Source organism: Lichenostomus cassidix, chromosome 1 (genome assembly GCF_008360975.1).
Source record: "Lichenostomus cassidix isolate B80296 chromosome 1, HeHo_3.0, whole genome shotgun sequence".
NCBI lineage: Eukaryota > Metazoa > Chordata > Aves > Passeriformes > Meliphagidae > Lichenostomus > Lichenostomus cassidix.
The window spans coordinates 115178405-115205816 of NC_139479.1; the positions used below are offsets into that span (position 1 = coordinate 115178405).

Sequence of the window (27412 nt, forward strand, 5' to 3'; positions counted from 1 at the left end):
ATTTATACTGTGACATTCAGATGTTACTTAGGCTGGTGAATTTTACTCTCTGGAAAGGCTTCTTAGAGAGACCCAGGAGCTGGATTAAAATCTCGAGTTTATTTGCACTCACATCAATCAGTAAGGTAACCCATGTAAAGTAAATTCAAGTCTCCTCAACTATCAGAAGAACTGGTATTTGTTTACAAATTAGGTGCAGTTTTGTCTCAAGGGGTTCAGCCTCAGAACCAAGCATAGGAAAAAGCTGGAATCTAAGTTTCAACAGCCAAGTCATTTGTACCTTCTACATTAAAAGAAACCAAACATAACCACAATATTATTACAATATTGCCCTTACACTGCTGAAGTTCTCCACTGTGGATTTCAGGTATAGCAGCACGTGCTTAACTCCTAATAAAAGCTGTTCAGGTGGGAGCCAGGAAGCCAAGTCTCTCAATTTTGTCTGAACACCATCTTCCAGTAAGGTATTGCTTCCTCTCTCATAGGCTCTCTTTAGTGAAGTGGTAAATACAGAATCCAGTGCCACGGTAGGTTCTTGGCATACCTCCTTGTGGTTTTTAAACTGTTGTAAATGAAAAAAAGCATATGAGAAAAATAATGATGAGTATGAATCAAAAATCTCTTGAGAAACCTTTGTTTTGAGATGAGCTCTGAGCTGAAGTCAAGCCTAAAGCTCCAGGAGCACAAGTGTGCAGTCCTGCTAGAACAGAGCTGTCCAGCAGTGTCCCCAGGGGGATCTGCAGTGCTCACTGCTGGCCTTACAGAGAAACTCACCAAAGCCAGCCCAGGGGGCCTGTGACCCCCAGCCCACCCGGGGGGAGCTCCAGGCACTGTGAGCTTGAGGTCACAGCACATGCCAGGCTCTGCTGTGCCTGGTGAGAAATCTCTCTACAGCCCCTGAACCCTGGCATTGCCTCCCAGCCAGCACCAAGACCTCTTGTGTCATCACAGAAAAGCCCTGGAGCAAATGTGTGTCCCAATGTGATCAAGAAGAAACACAAAATTAGCTCAATAAAAATGCACTTTCTGATAGAAATGTAACCTCTATAAACAGTGAGGTTTTTATAGGAACACTGGCTCAAGAATTCAGTGACTTCCGTACCACAGGTTCCTGAGATTGCTGGGGTATCCAGAGCTTATAGTACTGGTTAAACTGGTAGAGCTGAGGATATTTAGAAACTTTGAGAGACTTGAGATCTTTATCATAGAGCTGGAACATCAAGCAGAGGGCAAGGGGCTCTCTCTGAGAGTGCAGGATGTCAGTGAAAACAGCAACAAGGTACTCCACAATTTGTGCTCCTAGAAAAGCAAAAATAAATGAAATTATTGACATGAGCACAGACTCACGGGCAACCCTCCTTACTCTGGGCCTGGGCAGCAGCCCACAGAGAATCACTCAGAGAAATACTGGATAAGAACAAAAGGTGTTTGCAGTGACCTGGACAAGTGTTCCTGACCCACTGAGGTACCTGAAAAGTCCTCCACACATTAGCTCTTGCTGAAGTAAATTATCCCCCTTCACTGTGCTGTGCTAAACACACCTGTATTTTAACAGGAAAAGACTCCTGCCAAGCACCACCTCAGAGAAGAACTGATTTGCACTGGGGGACACACACTCCAGTTAATGTGTACAAGTTAAATAGGAAGAATCTTCTTTCAGAACTGGGACTTTCAGTCCACCCCAGGTGCAACTTGACTGCCAAATACACAGAGCACTTAGTGAGGTGCTGTGGGGTTGGCAAATATGCTCCAAGCCCACCTGACCCCCCTGTGACTCCAGCGCTTTCCTCAAGGAGGTGGTCGAACTTTGCAACATTTGCCACCAGAGCTTCATCTCTGAAGAAGCTTTCTTTGGAAAATGCATCCATTTCCTACTCAACAGTGCAGCCCTCTCTCCCTGATCTCAGGAAGAGCTGCCTACAGGCATGGAAACATCTTCCTCTCATGATCTCCACACTGTTCTTAAAACACTGAAGTGTTTCTGAAGCCAACTACTTCCAGACCAAAACTGTCCATGCAGGGACAATGTCTCTTTTGCTTAAGGGCAGGGAAAAAGGGCAGAAGCACCTACTAAGCATCAATGCCACTCTTGAGCAGGAAACACCATGCATCTGCTCCTCCTTCTGCTTACTGGGAAGATAATAAAATGTCTCAAGGTAAAAAAAGATAAATGGTGAAAAATTGTAAAAAATGGGTAAAAATGATGCCACTTTCACTCCACTGGTAGAGATGACACATAAAACCAAAAAAGACTGTACCTGTTCCATTTTCAGACTGGAGCAACAGTACATTCCTGGCTTCTAACGCAGCAGGGACAACAGCACTGAAGGGAAATGTTTGGATAATCATGTCTTCGTTTAAAGAGAACCCAATTTCTTCATCTAAGCCATCAGTGCCCTCGATCAGGACATCCACCATATCCAGGACATCTAACAAGTGAAGAAAAAAATCTAAGCAGAGGATCCAAACTAACTGGAAAAACAACAGAGGTAGAATGCAACACTCCAGGAATACAAGGCATCTTTTTAATTCCCAAAACAAGGATGAAAGCCACATTTGTCAAGCAATACAATGGTAAGTGCAGCACAAAAATCACAGCTGAACTTCACTCTGCCTTTCAATGCTGCTGTCCAGCCCGGGCTGCCCAGAGCAGCTGTGGCTGCCCCTGGGTCCCTGGAAGTGTCCAAGGCCAGGTTGGACAGGGCTTGGAGCACCTGAAGTAGTGGAAGGTGTCCCTGCCCGTGGCAGGGGGTGGAATTGGATGAGCTTTAAGGTGCCTTCCCACCCAAACCATTCTGGGATTCCATGATTCTATGAACAGCCCCAGGGACAAGAACTAAGTTTCCATTTTTGTTTGAAAACGCTGCTGCAAGAGCCTAAAGAGAAATTTCAAAATCTGTTAAAGTGGCACAACCAAAATTACTTTTGGGGGTAAAGTAGTAACTTTGCAATTCTGACTTCTGATACCAAGTACACGTGGAGGGCTGAATCCTGGAGGTCTTTACTTAACAGGATTTCTATAGTTATCAATCCCCAGTTTGCTGATCAGGGCTAGAAAATGTAGCTCCAGATCCTGGAATTCTGTTGTTGAGGGGATAATCACATACCATCAATGTGAGACACAGGGATGCTGATGTTATCAGAGTCCTGTTTCAGCACAGTGACCTGGAGCACGCTGGCTTCCTGAACCAGGTCTGCTGCCTTGTCTGTGTAGGCATAGGGGTTTGTCACCAGCTTCAGCAGGATCTGTCAGCAAAGGTGGAGAGAAAGGAAAGTGCACAGGCTGGCAGGTGGACGGGAACCGCATGTTGCTACAAAAGACCATGTGCTAAAAGTGGTTGGGCAAGTTTCAGGAGGACAACTTCCACATCACTTCTGCAGGATTCTGTCTATGGTTCTTGCTCTACAGGGGACACTGATGGAAAAAAAAAAGTCCACAGCAATCTGGCATCTAAACTGCTACCACAGACTGAATCCCTGGGGAGACTCCACTGGAAAGGAAGCACTGGGCATTCAACATCCTGAAGAATAAACAGGAAATGTCAGCTTTTCTTGTAAAATACCACAATTTATGAAGGTCTGATTATTTTGGCATCTAAAGAGGAGATGAACACTACCTACACATACAATACTTTATCCTTATACCAGCAATGCTGTAATAACAACTGTTCTTTCTGGATTTCATTTTCCTACAAATCATTTTGCTGTCCTCCCACCCAAGACAAGAACGATGTGACCTCTCTATAAAAAAATCACAAACACTGCTTTTCTCAGAATTCATTCACTGGTCTTTCACAGGTTTCCCAACCATAGCAACAAAATCTATAGTTTCCACTAAAACTACTCTTTGCATTGTTTATCCAGCTAATTTGAACACTGTTACCCTTTCCAAAAACTGAATCACTGCTTCCTTTCGGTCTTCTTTTGTATTATCCAAGTGTTCCAGCCAAATTGAAAGTTCCTTCCATGTGTACTCAAACACTCCACTGTCACGTAAAACCTGTCCAGGAAACAAAGGAGGAGGTGTGTAAAAAAACCTCAAAATACCTAAAGTACAAAATCCCAAGAGACACAAATCTTTTTGCACACTAACTTCATGATTCTTTCTTCTGCTAAAGGAAAAAAGAAGAGCAGGTTGATGAAACAAAGGATCTGTCACTCTCCTCACTCCCTCAGTTTAGGATTCCTTATTCCTACTCAGTAAGACAACTTTAACTGTATAGTGGAGAATAAAAATCTTACTTCTATAATTTCGGGAGAGCAGGTTATACTGCTTTCAGAGGGTTGTACATCTTTATATCATCACAGGCAGAAAAAAAAGCCCCTTAAAAATAGCCTGTAGGGGACTTTAGAAAACTACTGATCTAACAAAAAGGAAAATCATTGCTAAATCAAACCAGGCTACTAGCTTCCTGACTCTGGCACCTACATTAAATGACTGCAATTACACAGAATGAATCTGTGCTTTTGCTCCTCTCTACACACAAAACACAAAGGAAGCTATCACAACTCATTTGTTCAACATTTACTCTGTGTACAACACCAGCAGCTCTAAAAATAACTGCTGCTTACGTGAATCTGACAGGGTCATTCATTTAAATAAAGAAAAAATGAAGGAAAAAGGTCTCGTTTTTACATAATTGACTATTTATGGCAGAGTCTTCAAATAGAAATGCACTTGCAGCTCTCATGAAAACAGGCTGGAACAGAATGTGAAATCCAAAAACAAGCCTTCATTTAAATGGCACTGTGTAGAAAAATAAGTTCTTACCATCTATTCTGAGCAGCCTTTCTGCTGACATAACTGCCCTGAGTTCCCTGCTCCTGCATTCCCTTTAGAGAAAACACAATGGACTGAAGGGGAAAGTGAACATAAGAATGAGTCGGGCAGTCCATGTTCCCACTTGGAACAAAGAATCCAAAACCACTGGAAAAATGGCACATTTGGAGCAGATTTTGGTTGAGACATTAGCTACTGGGAGACCCACTGAACCTGTCTCTAATGCCTTGCAAGGATCAAGGGCAACTAAATCCTAATTCAGTCACTGTAACTTTGGTTTGGTGGACTGAACATTACAATGGCACCCTGTGATCAGAGCTAAATGCAAAGATTAAATGCACAAAGCTGGGTATAAATTTGTGAGCCATGAATACTGCAGCACATTGCGTGAGGAGGTCTGCCTAGGGCCAGTACAGCTTCCTGGATTTTCTCTAGGCAGGACAGTTTGATTGCATTTATTCCTAATGTAGATCTCCACCCCTACTTAGATAACGAAAAGATGTCGTTTTTAAGAAGGCGCTGAAAACAACAGCCACTGCTGTCTTGCGGACTTGCAGTTGACCAGTTTTTCTGAAAAGTCAAATAATTCATTTAAATGTACAGAAGGATATTTTAATTACTTTTAAGACAAAAAGTACTCCTTGTATCAGACAGTAACAGAGAGGACTGCTCTGCAGGGCCAGAGCAAACTAGCAGCTAAGGCTTTAGCAAGGCTTGAGTGCTGAAGTACAGATTAAATAAACAATCACAAAATCAAAAATAAAAAGTAATCACTTCTTGATCAACGTCAAGACCTTTGCAGGCACAAACTACACTGATTTATTACAGTGTTGGAATTAATTCAGCCTAGGTGGGTGGGCAAACATTAAAGACATTTTCCTTACTCTTTCACCAACTGCTGCAGGAAAGTCAGTTCACTGCATTTATCTCCATAAAATATTTAGCTAACAGCCAGTTATCTGACAGCAAACTCCAACAAGTCACAGGAATCAGGAAAGCAGACTCTGTTGACCACACAACCATGCAGTAAAGGTATCTGCCTCTTACAATCCCGAAATTTCAGACCAGTGGGATATAGTGAATATCCTGATATTTTAATTCAAATGCTTACCTTGATGATTAATTTTTTGGTGGAAATTTTCAGATGAGAGTAGGTACTTGTAACAAACATTTTCATCAGTAAATAGAAGACTGATTTTTCACCAGACATCTTCTCTGTCTCAGAGATATCCTTCAAGAAAAATATATTAAAATTCCCCTGCCACAGCAACACTGTACAGGAGAGCATATTGCACTGAGGCTGATATGTAATTATATTATTTTATAGACCTGCCCAAAAATCCTAAGGCCAGAAATGAATGGAACCATTTACACTACTTTGCATTCAATGAGCAGCAACAGAAAGCCCAACTACAACAAGGACCCAAGAGAAAGCCACTTCCCTCACCAATCATCTTTTACTCCCCCATCATTCCACTTCTGTCCTTGTCACCACACTCCATGAGTGTCTCTGCTTCCCCTCAAAGCCAGGTCAACTCCTTTCTCCTGACATGACAAGCAAACTCTTGAAAGAGTTCTTATTTTACAAGCCTGCAGTTAAAAGGAGAGCTGGGGCCCTGATGGTTGTCCACTAATTATGGAGAGCATTAAAAAATGTTGGAATCTGCCTTGGGAAGGGGTGGGATGGCTCCCATCAGCAGCTCATTTCCCTGGTCTGCAACCTCAGGCTTTCCAGACAAGTGGAAACTAGCACATTCTCACTTGTGCTCCTCTCCAGAGGCATGCAGAGCTGAAGGAACCTTTATCAGGGGGGAAAAAATGTTGTCCTTGTAAAAAAACTTTCCGCTCAGAAGGGATTTTTCACTACTGCTAGGACTGCAATTCCTGTTGGTTTTACAAAAGGGTCAGCTCCTAAAATGACTGGACCGGACTAATTTAAAACTAGGCAATCCCAGATGGAAAGACTTGAGAACAACAGCCCAAGGAAACAAATATTTGCATCAGCCTCTTACCTGTACTCTGAACCAGGCAAATTTGTTTGCAGGAAGTTCCAAAGCCACTTTCAGTATGTGGTGCTGCAGGAGAGGAGGGACCTCCTCCCTCAGGCCCTTTTCAGTGACTATACCTGAGGTGTGAAAGCAAGAAACCAACTTCAGTTTGGTTCATCTTCCTGAGATCTCAGAACACTCACCTTTTAGGGTTTAAAACACCGCTGTGAGACAAACTGGCAATTCACAGATCTTCATAGCATGGGATCCCCAGACACACTGCAACTACGTTTGGCCAACCCTAGGTGGGAATGCAGCCCTCAGAGACAGATTGTACCACCTGACCCCAGCACAAACCATTGGTCATGCACGGGAATACAAAATTTCATTTATCAGTCTCAGCAACCCTGAAAAGCTGTGACCTACAGGTAGTACAAAGGATGGATAAACTGGAGAGCAAGTGATTCATTTACACCATCATTTTCTACCATGTCATCTTTCTTCAAAATCAATAGCCAGGCTCACTTCATTACATTTGTTTGAGAATGACAACTTATTTTCCAGCCTGTTTAACTTTATTATTTCAAAATGTACCCAAACAGACCCACAGAGATTTCTGCCTCACAAAAAGGTGTCTTGCCTTTTGTACAGTTTGAAGTAAGCAGACCAGTGCAAGAAATAAAGGGATAAACAGGGTATGTGATCTGGTGAGTCACCAAGTACAAAAATCAAACAGGCTGCGACAGGGGGAAGATCTCTGCGACAGAGCTGATTTAGAGAGGGATTTTTCTCGGACAGGTTAATCAAGGCATTTACCTAACTCCCACCCTTACACATGCCAGGCCATGCCTAACACACAGATGGCTGCTCGAGCTGGGTGGCCCACAAGCCCTGGTGGCCACACACAGCAGTGATACCCAGCCAAGCCTTTGCTCTCAGCTGTACATGGCTGCATTCATTGTACCACGAGCAGTACTGGAGGACCTTCCCAAATTTGCCAGGTGTGATTTGCCCTTAGTGAAATCATGCTGGTTGTCACCAACCACCTCTGTGTTTTCCATGTGCCTTAGCAGAGTTTCCAGGAGACTCTGCTCCATGATCTTGCCTGGCACAGAGGTGAGACTGACTGGTTTGTAGTTCTTGGCTCTTTCACTTCCTCCTTTTTAAAAATGGGGGCTGTGTATCCCCTTTTCCAGTCAGTGGGAACTTAACCAGACTGCCACAAACTCTCAAATGCAACAGGTAATGCACTAGTCACTGCCTCTGTTAGGTCCCTCAGGACCCGTGGATGGATCTCACCAGGTCCTGTGGACTTGAGCAGGTTCAGGGTCCTCAGATGGGCTTCAATCTGATCCTCTCTGACAGCGAGGCTCAGGATCTTCACTCTCCCAGTCCCGGCATTTGCCCTTCCCTACTTGGGAAGCTTGGCTGGAACACCTGCCATTGAAGGCTGAGGCACAGAAGTCATCCAGAACCTCAGCCTTCTTCATATCCAGGCTAGTCAGGTCTCCCATTTCCTTCTGGAGAGGGTCCACATCATTCCTAGTTTTTCTTTTGTTGGCTATGTACCTATGGAAGTCTTTACTGTTGCCTTTGACATCCCTGGCCAGACTCAGCTCTAACTGAGCCTTAGCTTCCTGAACCCTAGATTAGAATTCAAAGCCCATGAAGACCAAACACTTCCAAGAACATGACACACAGAGAGAAAGACTGGAGTGCAACGCAGTGCTGACAGCTGAGTGTGGCAGAGCAGCTATGGAATTTAACAGTGCCAGAACACTGCAGAAACAGCAACAATAAATGCCAGCACAATGGGGAAACTAAAATGGGCTATTTTTAGAAAACAGTTCTTTATCTCCACAGAAAAGCAAACATTCCCATCTGCTGTGGACTTTGTAAACAGCCAGAGAAAATAGTGGAGGAAATAGAAAAGCCCATCACATACCTTTTAGCAGCTTGCTAAAATCAAAGTTGCTCCGTGCTACCAAATGGGGCACAACCTTCTGATAAAGACATATGACCTGAAGCAGTGCAGCTTTCAGAAGCAGCGTCTCAGCATCATCTGAAACTAAACAAAGTGTTTCCAGAATTAGTTTCTTCTTCCTTCATGGCAAGAGAGCACAGTGTAGCACCTCCATTACCCAGCATGAGAATTACTAACTGTATTTCCAACAGACTTGCCTAGGGAATGACCTGCTAGCTTCCCAACAGCCCTTGATAAAAACACCAACGAGAAAAACACCCATGGATCTCTAGCTTCCTTCCCTAGCATTCCTGTGTGAATACTTTCAAAACTAAACCTGTGTATTCAGTGCTTAGATTGAGAGCTGCCAATTCTAATTTGACTCAGAAGTGCTCACACATATAAAACACAACCTGAACATTTGAACACTCACTGTAAGAATGCCACCAGTCCTGCTGCTGTATAATTTAAGGCTGAATAACAGGAAAAAGTGAAGGAAAGGATATGGTCATGCTGCTGATTTTCTGGGACCACTACTTTTAGCTAATGTCAGGTAGGTCTGGCTGGGGAAGTGCAGGAGACAGTACACTGTCGTTTGTTGCAAATGTGTTGTTTCAGTTAAAGACTTCTTTCTTTCCCTTTCCTCTTTCAAAATAATACTTTCTCAGTGTGAGCACTTGGCAAGAGGCAGACAACAAATAACTGTGTAAGACAAACACCAACATCACTTAAGGCATCTGTTTATTTCCTAGAAAAGCCATCTCAGCTTTCAGCTGTAACATGAGGAGGCACAAAAGCTACTTGTTATCCAGTCATTAATGAAAGGAAGCAGAGTACATGAAGGACAGCCAAAACATTTAACACCTAATTTTTTCCTATTAACTTGGTCTCCCTCAGGGAGTTAGAAAGAACTGGATGAATGCCATGGATAAACTTTGTTTGCCTGAGTCTCAGCTCCCATTAGAAAAGAATTCTCTGGTGGCCACAATGCAAATAAAGCTGTAAAAGGTGAGCTGGGAGTAAGCGACACAGCGTTACCACCTCAGCATGCAGAGGAACTTCAGCTACAGTCCTGCAGAAATTAGCTGCTCCACTGGTTTTCCCAGGCACTCTGCCAACCAAGCCCTGGAGTATCGGTGCTGACAACTACTTTGCTGCCCAAAGGGATGCACAGAAGGACATCCACTGAAAAACCCTTTGCTCCAGGAAATCTCTCTGTGGAAAATGCAATGTGAAGGGCAAAACTGGCTGCAGATTTATCTCCAGCCTACAAGGAAAACTTCACAGGCTTTTTGCCAAGATGGGTAACCAGGTTTAGGCAGAGATGGCGGGGCAAGATGATTTACAGAGATCCTTTCCAACCTCAACCATCCTGTGATCCTGGGACAGCAGAAAGTCAAACTGCCTAACCTTCTAGTAGCAGTGGCAGCCTATATGTTAAACTGTGTTCTCAGGCAATTCTAAAGGCCTGAAGAATAGAACAAAGAAAAGGCACAAGTGAGATCTGGATTTGACTGAAGTTAAGGGCAGGATGAGGGTTTCACAACACCCATTCCCACAGAGGTAAGAAGGGGTAACTCCACCTGCTTTGCCTACCATGCTGCTCAGCAACTTCTGCTGTCTCCATAGTTGCCTTCACAGTGGAGACATCACCTTCCTTTTTCTCTGCTGGGCCATCGTGGTGATCTCTCTCTTGCTTCAGAAGGGACTGCCAGACAGCCACTATATTATTCATGTCTGGTAAAACCTAAAAGCAAAAAGGGTAAATTGCAACAGCTCTCCTTTGCAGGACCAAGCTCCTGTGACAAATACATCCCAACCACCCAACAGGAAGATTTGCTGCTCTTCACAAAGGTTGAAACTGACCTCGTGTGCAATTAGGGAATGATCTGAAATCAAGCACTGTACTTTCACTTCTGCAGAACATCAAGTACTGGAAAGAACATTTTATTGAAAGGGTTTCCTGTGAAAAACTGATGTCTAGCTCTTCTTCTTCGTGCTATATTTTCAACTCAAGTGCTCTCTTGTCTAGTAATTTCTGAGTAACCTCTTCTGGCTACACTGACTTGAACCAGAAGGAGAACTTGCCTCCTGCTCTTGCAAGTCATTTGCAGCACAACAGTCATCAATATTACAAATTCCCAAATAAAGTTTAGCCATGTCAGGAAACACAGGCTCCCACATCACTGTTTATCCCAGAGCCTCCCCCAGGATACCATCTCCTGGCTCCTAGGCTGCAACCACTTGAGGAGAAAGTACAGAGGAGAGCAGTTGTCTGCTGCCTGCAAAATGCCTCCTGTCAGCCCCCAGTTGTCTCTTTCTTTCTACCTTGCTGACAGCTTCTCTGTAGAGCTGCACAAACTCCTGCGCTGCCTGCAGCGTGTAGATCTGTGACCTTTGCCAAGTTTCTTCAGACAAACAGTGCTCAATGTTCCTCAGGGCTCTTCTCAGCACCATGGATACCAGTGACAGGATGCTGTTCTTCACCACTGCGCTGGGCAACTAAAAGAAGGAAGCGAATTCATGAGATTTCAGTGATTCCTGTTAGGCTTTGCACAGAATCTGTACTCTGAATGCTAAAATTTGTCAATGAATGAATAAATGATTTCCTAACTCTTGGCTAGCAGTAAAGAATCCATAGGTTTTCAGATTCCCAGCCTAAACCACGAGTGGGCAGTGGCACAAGTAGTGCTTCTGAAAGGCACCTGGAATCAATATCAGGGGTTTTAATTCTTTTTCCAGTGCTTCCCCAAGCCTAACTCATGCTGAGGCACACAATACAAAACACATGAAATTAACCAACTTAAGAAATTTCTTGGATGATCACACACTTCAATTAAACAGTACAAACTGGAACAGAAAAATCACTGAAAAAGTATAGAGCACTCTTACATTTAACCCTTGGGTGAACATTATTTTATTGCACACTGCAGGGACTGTTGTTACCATCACCATAGAAAGCAACCTGGGAAGGGGAATGAATTCTGAAGTCTTGAAAGAATTGGAGATCTCTGGTTGAGCCTCATAGATCTGAAAAGGAAAAAAAAAAAAATTAAGGCCCATTGATACAGTCAATTCCTTCTTTCCCAGTTTAGTTTAAATGTTTACAGAGCTTCGTGCTCTGAGCATGGCTTTTTACCATCATCCATACTCCTACCTTCTTGAGTAACTTCATATTGTCCATCCAAGCAGACTTCACTCTAGGAACAAAGGAGTACCGGGTCTCCTTAAAGTATCTATTCAGTAAATCTGGGCATACTTTGAAAATATTCACCATGAGATCAGCAACCATTTCATCTTCTGTTGCAGTTTTTAAACCAAGCAGGAAGTGCAAAAGTACCACATTTCCTCCCCTGTTGAAGACAAAAAAAAAATTATTTTAAGTAAGAAATCCTTATTTTGATACTTCATAGGGAATGTGAACTCTGCAGCTCCTCTAACTGTTAATTGAAGGCACGACCTCTCACCCTCCTGGCATAATATCTGAGTTTATACTCAGAGAAGTAAGAACTGAATCTACCTCCACATTTTCTGCATGACAAACAGTAATTACTTTGAACCAATACCACACATATCAGGGCAGACACAATAACTAGTGAGGTCTCTTTTGCTTCTAGCAAAAAATCCATGTACAATCCCAGCTGCCCCGTGACTTACTTGCCAGAAGTTCCAAGACTTGGATCATAGAATGTTATGCCATGTTTCAGAGAGCAGCAGAGGTCCACCAAGAAACTATGCACAAGTTCTCGTACCATCATTTTTCCCACCTCTTCAGGACCTTCAGCCACCTACAAAAAGAGAAATTTGGCATGACAGGTATCAACTTCAGTCTACATTTTATATAGCTCCTCTTACAGAAAGGCTAGAAGAAAGTTTGGCTTTTGTTCACATTAAGAAGAGAAGCTTCAGGACTCGAAGGCCCCTTCCAACCCAAACCATTCTGTGATTCTCTATGATTCCATTAACCTTCTACATCCAGAACAACTCAAGATCCCTATGGATGAGAAAGCTCTTGACAACCATGGCTGGGCAATCATGAATCATATGACTTACATGGACTGCCAGGAACTGCAACAACTTAGTATTATTCAGAACTGAAATGTATGCTTATGAAGGGGTCAGAGATTTGCACAGCTCCAAACAGACACCTACTAGAAACCAATCTCCTCCAAAAGGTGTTTACAGTATATCAGGATGGGAGTGGAGGGTCATAAGCATCTGGTAGGGGAAATGCAAGACACAAAGGTGAAAAAGCTGCAGCCAAAACCCAGTGAGAAAGAGCAGAAATTTGGGGGTTCTTTATAAGTAGGCCCAGTAGATTCCTCTTCTTGAACTCATCAAGCTAAGAGCAACTGGGAGCTGTTTCAAAACCTGTGGGGTGCAAGGGGGGAGGGGAAAAAGGCAGCACAAGGACTAAGAGTAACAAAGAAATAAATTACCAGACCTTTAAATCCTCAGGGCTGACATCAGTAATCCCATTCCAACGGTACAGTGAAGCAATGTGAATCAACACTTCTGCAGTGAAAAAACGCACCTTCTGTGTTTTGGTGATGTTTTTGTTATGAACCACCTGAAAATAGTGAGACAAAACCAAACTCTTCTATTTATTGCAAGCTATCACAAAATAATGGCAGAATAGCAACACACTTCATTCTTCTAGCACACACAGAGCTGGCTCTCCTCACTAGGGCAGACAGAAAGTTCTGCCTGTCCTGCCAACACTTTGCTCACGTGCTCCTGGCTCCACCTTGGCCTACACCAACCTCTGCAAACCCTGCATGTGCTGGACAGGACAGACATCCACATTCAACTGGAGATTGTGTTTAGAGCATCACAGACACAGACCAGAACCAGAGAAACCTGGGGTACACGTGGTAAAGCCTACTACAAATAAAGTTTCAATGAAAGGGAATACACAGTGGAGGAAGTTTCTTAAAAGCTCTTCTGCTGTGTTTAACTCCTGGCATTGCTTTAATTCTCATTTTCCTTGCTAAGCTGAAAGAGTCATACAGTGTGCTGGGGTTCACCAATAACGTAACAGCTCATGATGTATGACTTCCACATAGGAGAATTTTCATTTGGAAAACAAAGTTTCAAGGAGGTTTATTTTACATTTAAATGGTAGCTTTTTTATTCTCCTTTTTTTTCATGTTATTGCAACAGCAAAACGAAGAACATTTTTGGTTTTAACTGGCCAGTTGTGAAAAGCCTGAGTCTGAGGCAGGCTCTCATGGTTATGCTCTAAATGTGAAACTACTTTTTCTTCATTATCTCAAATGTTTATACAACAGCTTAAGCAACATTGCTGAGCTCTCAATTTCAGCATTAATTGAAAGACCAGTCTTCCTGTGACTGGAAGCACCAAAAATACTCCAGTTCTTTTGACCTTCAGGCTTGGCACTGACGCAGTCATAACCCATGAAAAGGTGAGAATCTGTTGCACACCACACACTGAAGATGAGCTGAAATTAGCATTCAAGCACAGGCTATTGCAATGACTTCCTTTAAAAGGAGGCATTGGAAAAGGAGAATAAATTTCAATCCTGAGACAGTAATATAGCCAAGCTACCAACTTCCAACACATATTATTAACCATGGACACCACAGCAACACACTGCCAGCAGCCCTAAGAACTGAACATTGTGTGAGAAATCACTGCAGAACCCTTTCTAGAAGCAAGGAAAAGAGAAAACATGAGACAACACAGTTTCAAGGGTGTATCATACCTTAGTTCTCAGTGTGGAAAGTAGAAGATTGACAGTAGAAACTCTGTCTTCCTTTATGTCAGAGCGAAGAATATTTGGAATGAAATCTGAGAGGACATTTCAAATGTTAAGTCAAAATGTGAGAGCTTTTTTCATACTAAAATGCTTCAGGGAATTTATACCCGCTCCTCTTCCATGTCCCATTATTTATCTTGCTGTTATATGCCAGGATGAACCAAAAGGCAGCAATCAGAGTCCAGAAGGATGATGTGTCTGTGACCATGGTGATGAGCAAGTGATGCTGCCAGACCTACTCTCATCTTGAATCTGCTGATTAACACTGCTATGGCATCTGTTAACTGCAAATACATTCTGGGCCCTGAAATGCTATACTGAAACTTATGTAAGTTCATATTCTTTCTATTTTTGAAAAGTTTTAGCAGATAGCATATCGTTCTCAAACAGAAGAGGCTTATTTACTACACTACCAAAGAAGTTTAAAGCTTTTCAGGTAGTAAGATTAAAAATACATATTTTGCTTCTTATTCGTGCTCTCTACGTGGTTCACAGTTTTAATAAGATCGTATTTATTATCACCTCTAAATGACTGTGCCTTAAAACCAAAAACCAGACAAGCAATCATGAAGTACCTTTTAATTCCAGCACCTGTGCCAAGACTGCATTGTCACCAGCAATGAGAAAGGAGAGAGCAAACTGAATATAAGCCATGCGGACATCTGTTCTCCCCTGGAAACATAAAAACAGAAATATAAAATAAAAAAATGCTGTTAGCACACAGATTGTACAGAAATGAAACAACTTTTATAAACATGCTGCACATAGCCACAGACACACATTTACATGCAATACATCCACAGTGTATTCAGCTAAAAATCCTCTTGCATTAAGCAGATCAGTTTAACATAAAAAGTGCTTTGCAATTCTCAATACATGAGACCAGGCCAAAAATTTAAATAAAAAGGAAATATTAACAGCAGTTTCATGCCAAACCCTGCATCACTGAACCTCCTCACTTGTGCACTGCTTAGTCAGTTCCCAAAAATGCCCATGAAAAGGGGCTAATATATTATATTATATTATATTATATTATATTATATTATATTATATTATATTATAATAACCCCCAATTCAGGCACAATGGAAGCAGTGAAAGCTTGGCCTGTACCAGCATGGTATGTTTGTGTTTGAAAACTCACCTCAGATAGCCAGTTGTGGCAATTTCACTGAAAGCTGTGCAAGAGTAAGACCTTTTGGATGCTTCTTTCCTTGTACCTTACTTGCATATCTAACAAGCTTGTGGTCAAAAGACTGCACCCAAGCATTTAGAATTAAGGGTGGAGGTAGTTCTGCAGACAACTTCTGCAGTGAGGTCAAAACCCATGGAATCTGACAGTTCCAGAACTACAAAAGGTGGTTGCAGGGAAAAGGGGACGTGTTTGGTTTTTTGCTTTCCATTTGATTGCTTTATATAGAAAAAGTCTGAATGTTCATCTCAGATGGCACAAACCCAACACAAATGTACACATTCACTCTGCAAGTCATCTTTAAAATCTGGAAATAATATATCAGCATTGAAAATAATACTGGATGTATTACACACTTACATTTGGAATGACACATAAATATTCTTGTTCTAAAGCACTGCTTTGGGTCAATCCTGACTATTTTTAGCAAACAGGGAGGGAACAAGAATCAGATTCTTCTGGAAAAAGACTAATTACTTTTTCTCCTCACTCACATATTCTCCTTGAGGATTTCCAACAAGAGATTATTTAGAACTCTTGTTTATATTTCCAAATGCAATTACTCTGTATTAGTACTGAGCAATAGTCCCTCTCCAACATCCATTTATTTCAGTGGGAGCAAACTGCAAAAAGACTGACTAGTTTTCAGGAGTTTACTATCACTTTCACTCTTTTTTAGGCACTAGAAGGGCAGTTCATAGAAACTGTCCATTTATATTTCTCCACAGCTTGTTGGAAACACACAAATTACATGTGTCCAGTGAGGCACAATCAAGGACTTCAGCCTGACATAGGACAGGAAGGGAGAATTAAATCCTTGCAGATGAAAATACAGCAGAGAAACATCAGCAAGAGCTAAATATCTAAATAATTGGATAAAAAAGCTGGTGGAGTCATGGCATAGCATCCCATGGCACACAGCACCTTAACTTACCTTATTACATCTTTTTTTCAACAATCCAGGCAGGTATCTGTTATTGAAATCAAAATGACTATATACATCCCTTGCAGAATCTGGGCCCTGAGCCACCATTGCTGACAAGAGCATAAGGCACCCTCGGCTCATCCTAAAAAATAAGCACAGGTAAACCTGCAGGTTGTTTCCAGGATGATGGTTATACAACCCACCAAACCAAGAGATTAAAACTTGAGAAAATAGAAGGGAAGTTAAACAACCAATGTAATTATTTTAGGCAGTAATAATGGTAGCTGGGAAAGAGGGGAGAGGGAAGAAGGGAGAAGGAAACACCTTTTTACATTCTTCCCCAAAATTAAACCTTAATGTGAGGCTGGATATCCCCAGTATGAAGGAGTTTAAAAGGGAGAAAGTGCCAAAATTAACAACTTGAAGATGACCTCATGGCAGTGGGGTTGGACTAAACAACCCTGAATTATTCTATGATTCTGTGAACTTCTAAATTCATAGAGGTTTGCCATTTATTTCAATGGGAATATGCCAGGGCCACGAGGTACAAGACTGCAGACCTCCATCACCTGAACAGCCACTTCACATGAACAGATTTGTAATCTGTCCATCACGCTTCTGTCATGGACAGGCTGCAGATAGCCATGTGATTCAGGCAGAGATCCCTTCTAGACAAGATAAACTGTGCAATGTCTACTACACTCCCTCCAGATCAACTGACAGAGATTGTCCACCAGAGCACCAAGAAGACTTACCTGTGATTTTCAGAATACAAAGTGGCATAGATCAGTTTCATATAGGAATGAATCAACTTTTTGACAATGTTCATTCCCACGACAGAAAAATGTGAGAGGTCACTGGCTGTCCTCAGTAAAATGGCTTCTAGAGCTTGAAAGATTAACAGCATCTGCAGGATACAGAAGTATGTTAGTATCTGACAATATCAGGTAAGACTTGAAATTATTAGCTGAGCAAACAGTACTAACCACCATCAATAAAAAGAGTAACCCCACTCCAAGAGGAAAGTCTCCACACATGAAAGTGACATTAACTTCCCTTCTAGATTCTCTCCCAAAGTAATGCTTCCTCTTTGAAAAGATTACTTCTGAGAGCATGTAGTTTCAAAGAATCAATGCTACAAGAGACAACTGCTCCTAAGTGGATGATGAAGCATGAAATGTGCTGGAGAAAAACATCTGGGCTGTTCCAGCCTTGCAATTAACTCCTTCCAAAAGAATCCAGAATCCACACAGCACTGGGGCTGTGCCCATTACAAACATCAGCTCCTGTCAGTGAAAGGATCTTGAGGAAAGCCTGTCACTGAGCATGACACAAGTTGTCATTACACAGACAAAAATGATACTGTAAGGCAAAGACCAACAAGTGGTGGTTAAAAAGAACACAATCTAGTTCTACATTGTAAGCAGTTAGCAATGCTGCATCAGCATTCACAATGAAAAGTTATTTGACTCTTTGTTCATTCATTCTATTCTGATGAGGATAAATTGTGTCAAGATGAGACGAGAAAAATGACGTCAGCTTTACCAGTGGCTACCTAGAAACACTGCTGTATCAGGGAGATATCTAAAAACAATTACTTTCACTGGACTACTTTTGTTCTGCCTTTTTAATCACTTCTATTGACCCGTTTATTTCCTAAAAGGTCTTTTGACAACATTTAAAGAACCTGAACAGTTTGATTTGGACAGGACTATTGGTTGTATCATTAGATCCAAAAACATCTATTAACTGAAAAGAGCATTTCCCACTTGACAGGTGCTTCTGCCACTGCTACTCCCAGAAAACCCAATCCAAAACCATATTAAATTATCAGTGTTACTTACACCACTAAGCATTTAGCCACAGATCCACAGAATATCCCGAGCTGGAAGGGACCCTGAGGATCAGCCAGTCCTGCACAGCAATCCCAGCCTGGCCATTCCTGGCAGTGCTGTCCAAACATCCTGCAGCTCTGCCAGCCCCGGGCTGTGCCATTCCCTGCAGAGCTTTGGGACTGTTGCCTCTAGTCACTGAATTACACCCTACGGCCAACTTACTTCACTTTCAGGCTTCCTTTCTCCATCGAGAAGCCTGAAAATCTCAGCACACTCCATGGAAATCTTCACGTATCCCTCCACGACATCGTACACGTGAGGCGACGGCAGCGTCTTGGCGACGGCCACGAAGGTCTCCAGCCCTGTAAAAGCACAGAGTCAGCCGGGTCACCGTGAGGGGAGCTCCGGGCCCGGCGCCTTCCCGCCCGAGCCTTGGCCCCTCACCGCTGGCGGCGGCCGCGGCATCCCTGAGCAGCGCCTTGAAGCGAGCGCCATTGAACTCCTCGGCCCGTGGCCCACAGGCGCGCTTGGCCGCGGGCTCTCCACTCGGCTCCCCGGCATCCCGGCTCCGCTTCCCGGCCATGCCGAGCCCGGCCCCGCCCCGGAACCGCCGCGGCTTCCTCAGGAAGGGGCGGGCGGAGCGGGAGCGGGGCGGGCTCTGCGCCGTGCCGCCCTCGGGAGGCGGGAGCTCTCTCGGGAGGGCTTTACGAGCGATCCGTGCCCAAGGGGACCAAAAGAGATAAAAATAGTTATCGTGGAATGGTTTGGAAAGGACCGGAACGATCAGCTCGTTGCACCATCCAGCGCCACTGCCTTCCACTGTCCCAGGTTGCTCCAAGCCCTGCCCAACCTGGCCTTGGACACTACCAGGGATCCAGGGGCAGCCACAGCTTCTCTGGGCACCCTGTGCCAGGGCCTCAGCACCCTCACAGCTAGGAATTCCTTCCCAAGATCCCATCTGCAGCAGTCTCGCCCGCCGCTGCTCGCAAGGCCGAGCGGATCTTTGCCATCCCGGTTTGCCCGCACTGCAGCTCCCTGCGATCCTGAGCCGACTCGGCCTGAGCTTCGCGGTGCGAGGGCAAAGCAGAGGTGCCAGAGAGCAGGGAGAGGAGACAATGTCCTCGGGTGCTCCTCTCTTCCCGGGAAAGGGAAAGGAAGGCTTCGGGGCGACCAAACTGGGGCTTTCCAGTACCTGAGGGGCCCACGGGAAAAACAGAGAGGGACAGTTTACAAGGGAAGGAGTGACAGAGCAATGGGGAATGACTTCCCACTGCCAGAGGGCAGCGTTAGATTAACTAAAATCCAAACTCCTCCCTTGCTTTCAGCGAGACTTATTCCAGGAGAAGCACAGTGATAAGGAGGGATGGGAAAAGCCTTGTTCCAATAAACTGCTAGATATGCAATGACAACAGTTGAAACAGTGCTAGAAGACAAAGGAGATTGTTTTCGTAAGAAAAAAATGAAAATAAAGATCAAGATCTAACCAAATCCAAACCGGATTATTTTTCAGTTTGGATTTTTTTTTTTTAAGCAAGAGCCTGTAAAAATGAAGTGGTCCACAAGAGGGCGACACTCGCAGCCGGTCCCAGGATGAACAGACGCTTCCGCGCTGATGAAGATGCTGCTGTGCTTTGAGAAAAAAGAGGTGATGTTAGAAAAGGTTTAAATAAAAGGAGTACATCAGACTGGGAGGGAAAGGAAATGGGGTAATATGAATGGCTGGACACTAGATACAAGGGCTGTTTGCAAGTAATTTAGGAGAACAAAACTAAGAGCATCTTACTGCTGCTGGTATATCATGCTCCAAACACTGCTAATAATTCCTATTTCCTATACTTCAGTTTAACTCACTACATTCCAGCTATTTTTCTGCTTGTTTCTACGGCAGTTCCATTTGGAATTCACCTTAGTACAGCAAATTCTATGCAAAGGTACATACTTTTCAGTTCTCCCGTAAAACATTCTCAGTGGGTTCTTCTGGATGATGGAAATCCTTTGTTCCAGCCTTACTGTTTTCTTGAAACCTAAATTTAATGAGGTATCCAAATACATTTACAATTTCAGAAATTGCTAGGCACATAGTATGGAAAGTAAATAACATTCTTAGGAGGGAGTTGCTTTGTTATTGAGGGGATGAAAAGGAAGGCTAGATCTAGTAGCACTAGGAAAAATATTTGATTTAACACAGCTTTTAAAAAGCTCACAGTACCCATACTGTGATCCTCAAGGTAAAAGTCCTAGTTGCCAGACTTACAAGTCTGATAGTTATCATCACACCATATTTCATAGGATTTCTAGTATAAAAAAATTACTGCCAAATGCTACCGAAAATTTTTTTTTTCAACTCGAAGTTCAATTATTCTCTCCCCTCCCTGCCCGTGTGGCTGTTAGAGGTTTCCAGGAGGCCGGGGAGGCAGACTGCTGCTTTCACTTCCAGCCAGGTCACTTCCATGTTCTGCTGGAGTGCACTCTGAAGCCTGTGTCCTTTTCTTTGTCTATTATATCTGACAGCTTTCCTCCCCCGAGTATGTTTTTGGCAAGCTGCATCTTTGGAGGGCCAGTCAGAGACCTCAGGCTCAGATAAAGCTCATCTGCTCTGCTGTGCTTTCATGTGCAACAGATGGAAGCAGCAAATGAGTCAAGTGGTAACTTCTGAGCTGCCCGGTTTTCAGTAAATCAAAATATACTTCTGTGACTCTTACCAGATGAACATATCGTCATACCCAAGTTACACACTGCCCCTGTGGCATTTTCAAGTCTGAAAAACAATTTCTGGTCCCTTGCATGAACCTCAGCTCTCCCCCTTGTTCAAGGAACAGTTCTAGATACAAGACTAATTGAGCCAAGCAGCCCTTTCCTGCCTCAGCCACAATATGACCTCGGAAGCCTTTACTGCCCTGAACAGTGTTTAAACAGCCAAGCCCCAGCCCTGCAGTCCTGCCTAACTGCCTTGGCCTTCCAAACCTGAACCTTTTTCTTCACTGTAGGATCCTCACTTATGCAATCCTGAAGACAAAAATCTGATTTGGCAGATGAGGCCATTTCTTAGGCAAAAGCTTAATCAAGGTTTTTCTCCTGATTTCAGCCTTAAACACTCCTGTCCTGCTCAGACAGCCCCTATCTCCAGCCTTTAGCTGTAAATACTCTCTGTTCTATAGCCAAGAGTTGCCACCCCTCAAGATTAAGTCTCCTGATATGCATTTACATCATTCCCTGACCATGTCCTGGCAACCCTTCCGAAACTCAGCCTGATCTCCAGCCCTACAACCTCTCCCTACAGAGAAGGGACTATCTCTGAGTTGGACTGCTGACAGACCTGCACCTGAGCATAGTTATATAACCCATGCTAATCCCAGCCCAAACCTGTCTTTTCAGCCCACTGAAAGGTGTTTGGGTCCTGGAGCCCCAGTTACAGTAACCCCAAGACCATATGTGAGTTGTGATTCCCTACCCTAAACTACTTTGGTAGGAAATGCATTAGTTTCTTATAATACATTTTTCTTTTTATGTATAAATTAATTATAGAAAGCATTCAGGGATAATGGATTTAATTCAAAGTCACATCTTTGAAACTGTAGTTCTCAATGTTCACCCTTGGTTTACACAATTATTCCACAGAAAAGTTTCCTCCAGTTTTTCCCCAAAATTTCAAGTGTGAGATAGAGCTCTTTGTCAAATTTTCCAGCTTTCCAGCCTTTGACACCCTGAGGCATGGGGTCACAGAAGGAGAGAGGGTGGATGCTGCCAAGAGAGGGGATGTGGATGTCAGGACCACTTCCTCAGCACAGCCTCCCAAGAAGGGAATATTCCCAGTGCTATCACTTCCTTGCCATCACATGTCTGAATGCCCTCTGTTCCACACTCCCATGATCCTTGCCCCAATCAGCCCAGTGCTGATCACACACCTGGAGACACAGTCATTGCACAGCTTGAATTCCACAAGTTTGGCATTGAGGAGTCCAGCTGATGTGCAAGGACAGTGTATGGACCCAGGACATGAGTGGGCTGGCAAGGCTGAAGTAAAACCACAACTTTTTTTACTCTCGATGCTGTAAAACAAAATCACCCCTCCTCCTCTTCTTCCTCCTCCTCCTCCAATCTTGTAGTTCTTTCAGCTGGAGTGCAAGGAGTGCACTTTAAAGCTGACTAATGGCAGTTTATCTTCCTCCCACAAGGTATATTAGAACCTGTCGATATGGAAGGACCTGCCAATGCTGCATTATGAGCACCAGGGGTTTGAGTCAGAGCATGATGTGAGTCCAGAATTGGGCTGTGTGCCCACGTGCTGAAGATGGGGGGAAAGGTCAGAAAAGAAGGGAAGAGGACAGAAAACTGGGGAGGTCAATCAGCAGGCTGTGAAGAGCTACAGGAGGCAAGTGCTGAAAGCTGCTCTGAGTATCTACTGTGATACTCGTGGTACCTTTTGTGTGCTGAAATCCTTCCCACCTTCTGCACATGGAATCATCTTCAAACATCCTCCAGTCTGATTTTGTTTGACATAGTCACTGAGTCACAGAGTTTACCAGGGAGCCCTAATGCTCCTGATAGGAAAAGCAGGCACTTAGGAACGCTGCAGTTTTATTTTCAAATTTTGTTATTTGCTTCTAATTTCACAGTGCTTGGGTCAAATTAGCCTGAGGTCTGGATCTCAAAACTATTAACTCGCATTGATTATGTATTGCTGGGAGCTACTGTTTCCTGAAACACTACCAGTTTTCCATGTCTTTGTATACCTAACTTGAGAGACCTTGAAGCCTGATTTTTTTCATGGCTCTTGGAAAAGCCACAGCTTTTTCAGTGTTTTGACATTGATTCTGTGGCTTTAAAAAGCTTCAGTCTTGAATTTCAAGTACACAGTCATTAGCCATTTTGGAAAATCTTAGCTTAAGCACTCATTAAAAGGGAAACAGTGGTAACAATCAGTCGAAGGCAGGCTTAAAACCCATAATAAAGCACTTTCACTAAGAGGTTGATTTCCAAGACTGTGGTCCACCCAGCAGCTCTGTCCTACTGTCCTTCCTAAACTGAGAGGCAAAACACACAGTCTTTCCCAGTGTGTCTTGGAAGCATTGAGTCAAGAAGTGACCAGGGATGACTTGGGTGCTTTAAGAGGGCAAGAACAACAAAGCCAGGACCTTTTCCTTGGTGCACTGGTTCTGCCTCCACCTTAGGTCATGTTTTCTCTTGTTTCCAGCAGCTAGCTCTGTAAGATGGGACATGCCTCTTACTTCATGTCTATACAAGTGCCAGGTGCACTGCGAGAAAAAGTAATCCATGTACAGGAGAACTGCTGGCAGGGCTGGCAGCGTTCAGGAGAATGAGGAGTGGGGACTTTCTGCTGTGAGTGGTGAGGAAATGGAGTGAGGTTCCATTCCAAATGAAACATGAGGAGATTGGTTTTACAAACTTCATGGGTCATTGTTCTTTCTTGTGAAGTGGTCAGGGTCTCTGTGGTGTATGACTAGTTTGGCCAAGGAGCAGCTCATGACCACAAAACTCAAAACTTGTTTAGCTGAGTTTGCTCTCTCTGAAGCAAGTAAAAAAATGGCAGAAAACAGAAAATATTTCCCCTCCTTCTAAACCTGCTGGTTGAAGTACTGCACTCAGTATTCATTCAAACTTCTACTCCCACACATGAGAATGTTTCCTAACTCTGGCCCACTGAATTGGTCCTCTCAAGTTCAAATTGCCACACACTCGAAGATCTTGTTAGATCTTATAATCCATAGCACCTTGTGAGAACTTACAGCATCCAAAACACATTTAGAATTAGAAAAAAACTACAGAACAGGCTTCTCTACAACTATTTTCAACTTGTATCCATAGAAATAGAGGTTGAATTGAGAAAAATGTGCTATGTTATTTGAAATAATCACCATATAGTGATTACTGTAAAGTATGTGCTTTGCTTTAACTGGTCTGACACTCATTTCCATAGAAACAGAGAGAGGATAGCAACCCACTTGTTTGAACTGTCCTGTAGATTCTGTCTGTGTCAGAATGCAGGAATATAAAGCTTTTTAAAATGTGGGAAAAGCCTGGGGTTTTGTTCTTAGATGTTATCTATTTTTTGTTTTAATCCTCGAAAGCCCAGAAGAACATTAGAGAACTTCTTGGAAACTTTATTCTGGGAGAAGAGAATGACAATGACATATATCAGCTCTTTAAAAAATTATAGGGGAGAAAGCAGGAAGAAAAAGCACTCAGGGGTATAGTGGAGAGAAGTGTACACACACATACATATATATATATATACATATATATTTGTGTGTGTGTGAGCGTGTTAAAAAGCATTTCTGAGATTGTATATTTCTGAACAATTTTTGTTATTGTGCAATAGATCTACTGTTTTTTTTCACTAATAGAAAATTTTAGGCCATGTGACTCAACTGTCTTTTTATTGTATTTCACATTCTTTCTTTCATATTCACTTTCTTTTATTTCACATTGTTTATTTCTTAACTGACGACACTAATTTTATTCAAATTTCCATACACTAAGCCATGATATGAGTTTCAAATTGGCAGTTTGGCTGAAGTTCAGAGAAAAATTAATAATATGGGGAAAAATAAGTTAAGTGCTCAGATTTTGGCTTTGTTTTAGCAAAGCTTCCATGCAACAACACAATTCTTGCATTTCTGGCACTGTGAAATTGTATCTTTTCTCCCCGAGTTCAAAAGAGAGAAACTTTCTGAAGCAGACATGGTATCTTGCCTGGATTCTAACTTATGGGCTTTCGTGTGATTTTTTTTTCTCTGGGGAAAAGAACGGAATCTAATTCGTGTTGCTCATGAGGAAAGGCCAAGGCTGAGATTCTGTAATTCTACATGCTGAACATGTCTGGATTAGTTATATTGTCCTCCAGCGACTGCACATTGCCAGCTTGTAGGAGCTGCTTTCAAGGCTGTGGCAAAGAGACACATTCTGCACATCATGATAAGCACTTTCTCCCTTCCTGCCTTTGTGTTTTACACTGCTGTCTCCAAGTTTGCTATTTAAGCCCTAACCATTGCAGGGAATAGCAGAGATTCCCAAAAATACTTTTATATTTTAGGTTACTTGGTTTTAGGGTAATGTTGAGTAGCAAAGTAGCCCCCATTTTGGGGGGGGAGGAATATATATATATATAAAAAATATCAGCGCCATTCTTCTGAGAGCATGTCTTCAATTCCTGTCAGCCACAGTGTCCACAAATTTTCCTCCTCCATAGGAAGGTTCCCTAAAAGACAGATGTCTACATGCAGGAGCACCCAGCTGTGTGTTGTGGCATCATTCAACCTCACTGCTTCACCTCCCTGGAGGTTACCTACATCTTGAACCTCTCCTGCTTCAGTCATTCCACCTGGAAAGTGCCTTTGCCTTTGGGTTATACCTGCACAGTGCCAAAAGCATACCAGGCTCATTCCTGCACTTTGGGATGATCTTTTGCTTACAGCACCACCGGGCTAGAAAAGCAATGTTATCTCACCAGGAAGAGAAGATTCACAAGTTCTCACCAGGTAACAACCCTGGCAGACCTTCTGATTCAAAACTTTTCAAGAACAAGTATGGGAATTTCCCAGCCATTTTTGATGCTTTATATATTCTTCTGCATTGATTGTGTACTTGTCACAGAGCCATTGTCTATTCAGTCACTCACAACAGACAGAGTTGTCGTTATTGACATCAGTGTTCCAGGGATTAAAGAGCAATTTTGAGAGACGGAGGTGAAACACTTCCTGTTAGAGCTGGAGCAGGTGGCCTGAATATGAGCTATCTCTCAGTTGGCTGTATAGGGAGTGGAGGTTTGGCATCCTGAAGCCACAGATGGCCTCATGGTACTCATCTGAAGTTATGGCAGATATGTAGTTATGGAAGGTAGGAAGCTGGGATAGACAGGTAAGTTCAACCTAGTCATCTAAACACCTTTCTAGAGGATCCAAGTATGGCCTCCAAATGCTTTCTTCATAAAAATCTGTGCTACTTGTTCCCCAGCATTCACATCTGCCTTTGGTGGGACTGTCCTGAGACAGCAAGTGCAGGAAGTTTCATATGGAATGATCAGGTATGGCAAGATCAAGGGAAAATGAGGGGAGTAGGGGGAGACTCCCACAAGTCTCCTTTCAGTTCTCCAGCTGGAAGGCAGAGGGTAACTGGCTGAGTTCAGAGGCAAACGCTGTCCTTATGTGAAGCAGCCAGAAGCAAGGGCTTCACCTGCAGTGCTACTGTTCTCTCTCCCCACCTGTGTTTGCAGTTGCAGATGTTTCAGAGCGATTTTAGACTGTTATTTCGGCATCTTTGATCCCATTTATCTGAGTTCAGTAAAACTTGATGGAATGCCCCTGACCTCAGACAGGTTCATGTGAAACTTGTTTTGTTCTTATCTGCCATGACTAAGGAAACGTACTCTGATACTTGTGTTACCCAGTTGTTTTTCTTTGCGTGAAGAGGGAGAGGGTGAGGAACAAAAGTGGATTCACATATAAATATGAAGACCAAGTTGGCCAAAGATAATCATAACATCCAGAAAGAGGTGCCGAAGTTTGGAAATTCAAATCTGGATGTGTTCCAACTTCAGTTGGAACAGGAGGAGAGGAATAGATTTAACACAATTAGTTTGGTTCCATCATCTTTGACCTACTCACTCGTGGGGTTTGTTTTTTTGGTTTTTTTTTTCCCAAGAGAAAGATCAGTGTGAACATGTGTGGCAGGATGTAAACAGCTGGGTATACATGTTTACCCACTTTATACTCCAGCACAGCCCCAGGAAAAAAGATGCTTTCATGCCCCATTTCCAGCATTGGTTCTAAGCTCCCTTTCCTGAGGACAGGTCTTACAGGAACTGGGAAATGAGTGTCCTGATTAATTTCCTTGAGCCTGTCGTGCCTTAAAAGAAGCACCGAATTACATTTGAAGGTAGTTTAGCAGGTCATAATGACAATTTGTTTGAACTTCTCACTGCTTTACTTTTC

The 27412-nt window shown here is 43.1% G+C and overlaps 1 protein-coding gene across 1 annotated transcript in view; it reads right to left on the reverse strand.

The window, feature by feature from the left end:
* Window positions 1-19078, reverse strand: part of URB1 (URB1 ribosome biogenesis factor) — a 35716-nt gene extending 16638 nt beyond the window's left edge. The window contains exons 1-20 of the mRNA XM_085078285.1: window positions 18906-19078; window positions 18684-18823; window positions 17382-17533; window positions 16636-16768; window positions 15087-15183; window positions 14458-14543; window positions 13176-13301; window positions 12389-12519; window positions 11889-12084; window positions 11624-11761; window positions 11060-11233; window positions 10328-10478; window positions 8714-8836; window positions 6793-6905; window positions 5892-6011; window positions 3884-4000; window positions 3108-3246; window positions 2259-2429; window positions 1103-1299; window positions 338-562 (exon numbers count right to left, since the gene is read on the reverse strand). Of these exons, the coding sequence (XP_084934411.1) occupies window positions 338-562; window positions 1103-1299; window positions 2259-2429; window positions 3108-3246; window positions 3884-4000; window positions 5892-6011; window positions 6793-6905; window positions 8714-8836; window positions 10328-10478; window positions 11060-11233; window positions 11624-11761; window positions 11889-12084; window positions 12389-12519; window positions 13176-13301; window positions 14458-14543; window positions 15087-15183; window positions 16636-16768; window positions 17382-17533; window positions 18684-18823; window positions 18906-19044 (2868 nt within the window). The 5' untranslated portion in view covers window positions 19045-19078. The remainder of the gene's footprint in view (window positions 1-337; window positions 563-1102; window positions 1300-2258; window positions 2430-3107; window positions 3247-3883; window positions 4001-5891; window positions 6012-6792; window positions 6906-8713; window positions 8837-10327; window positions 10479-11059; window positions 11234-11623; window positions 11762-11888; window positions 12085-12388; window positions 12520-13175; window positions 13302-14457; window positions 14544-15086; window positions 15184-16635; window positions 16769-17381; window positions 17534-18683; window positions 18824-18905) is intronic.
* Window positions 19079-27412: the final 8334 nt, after the last annotated feature.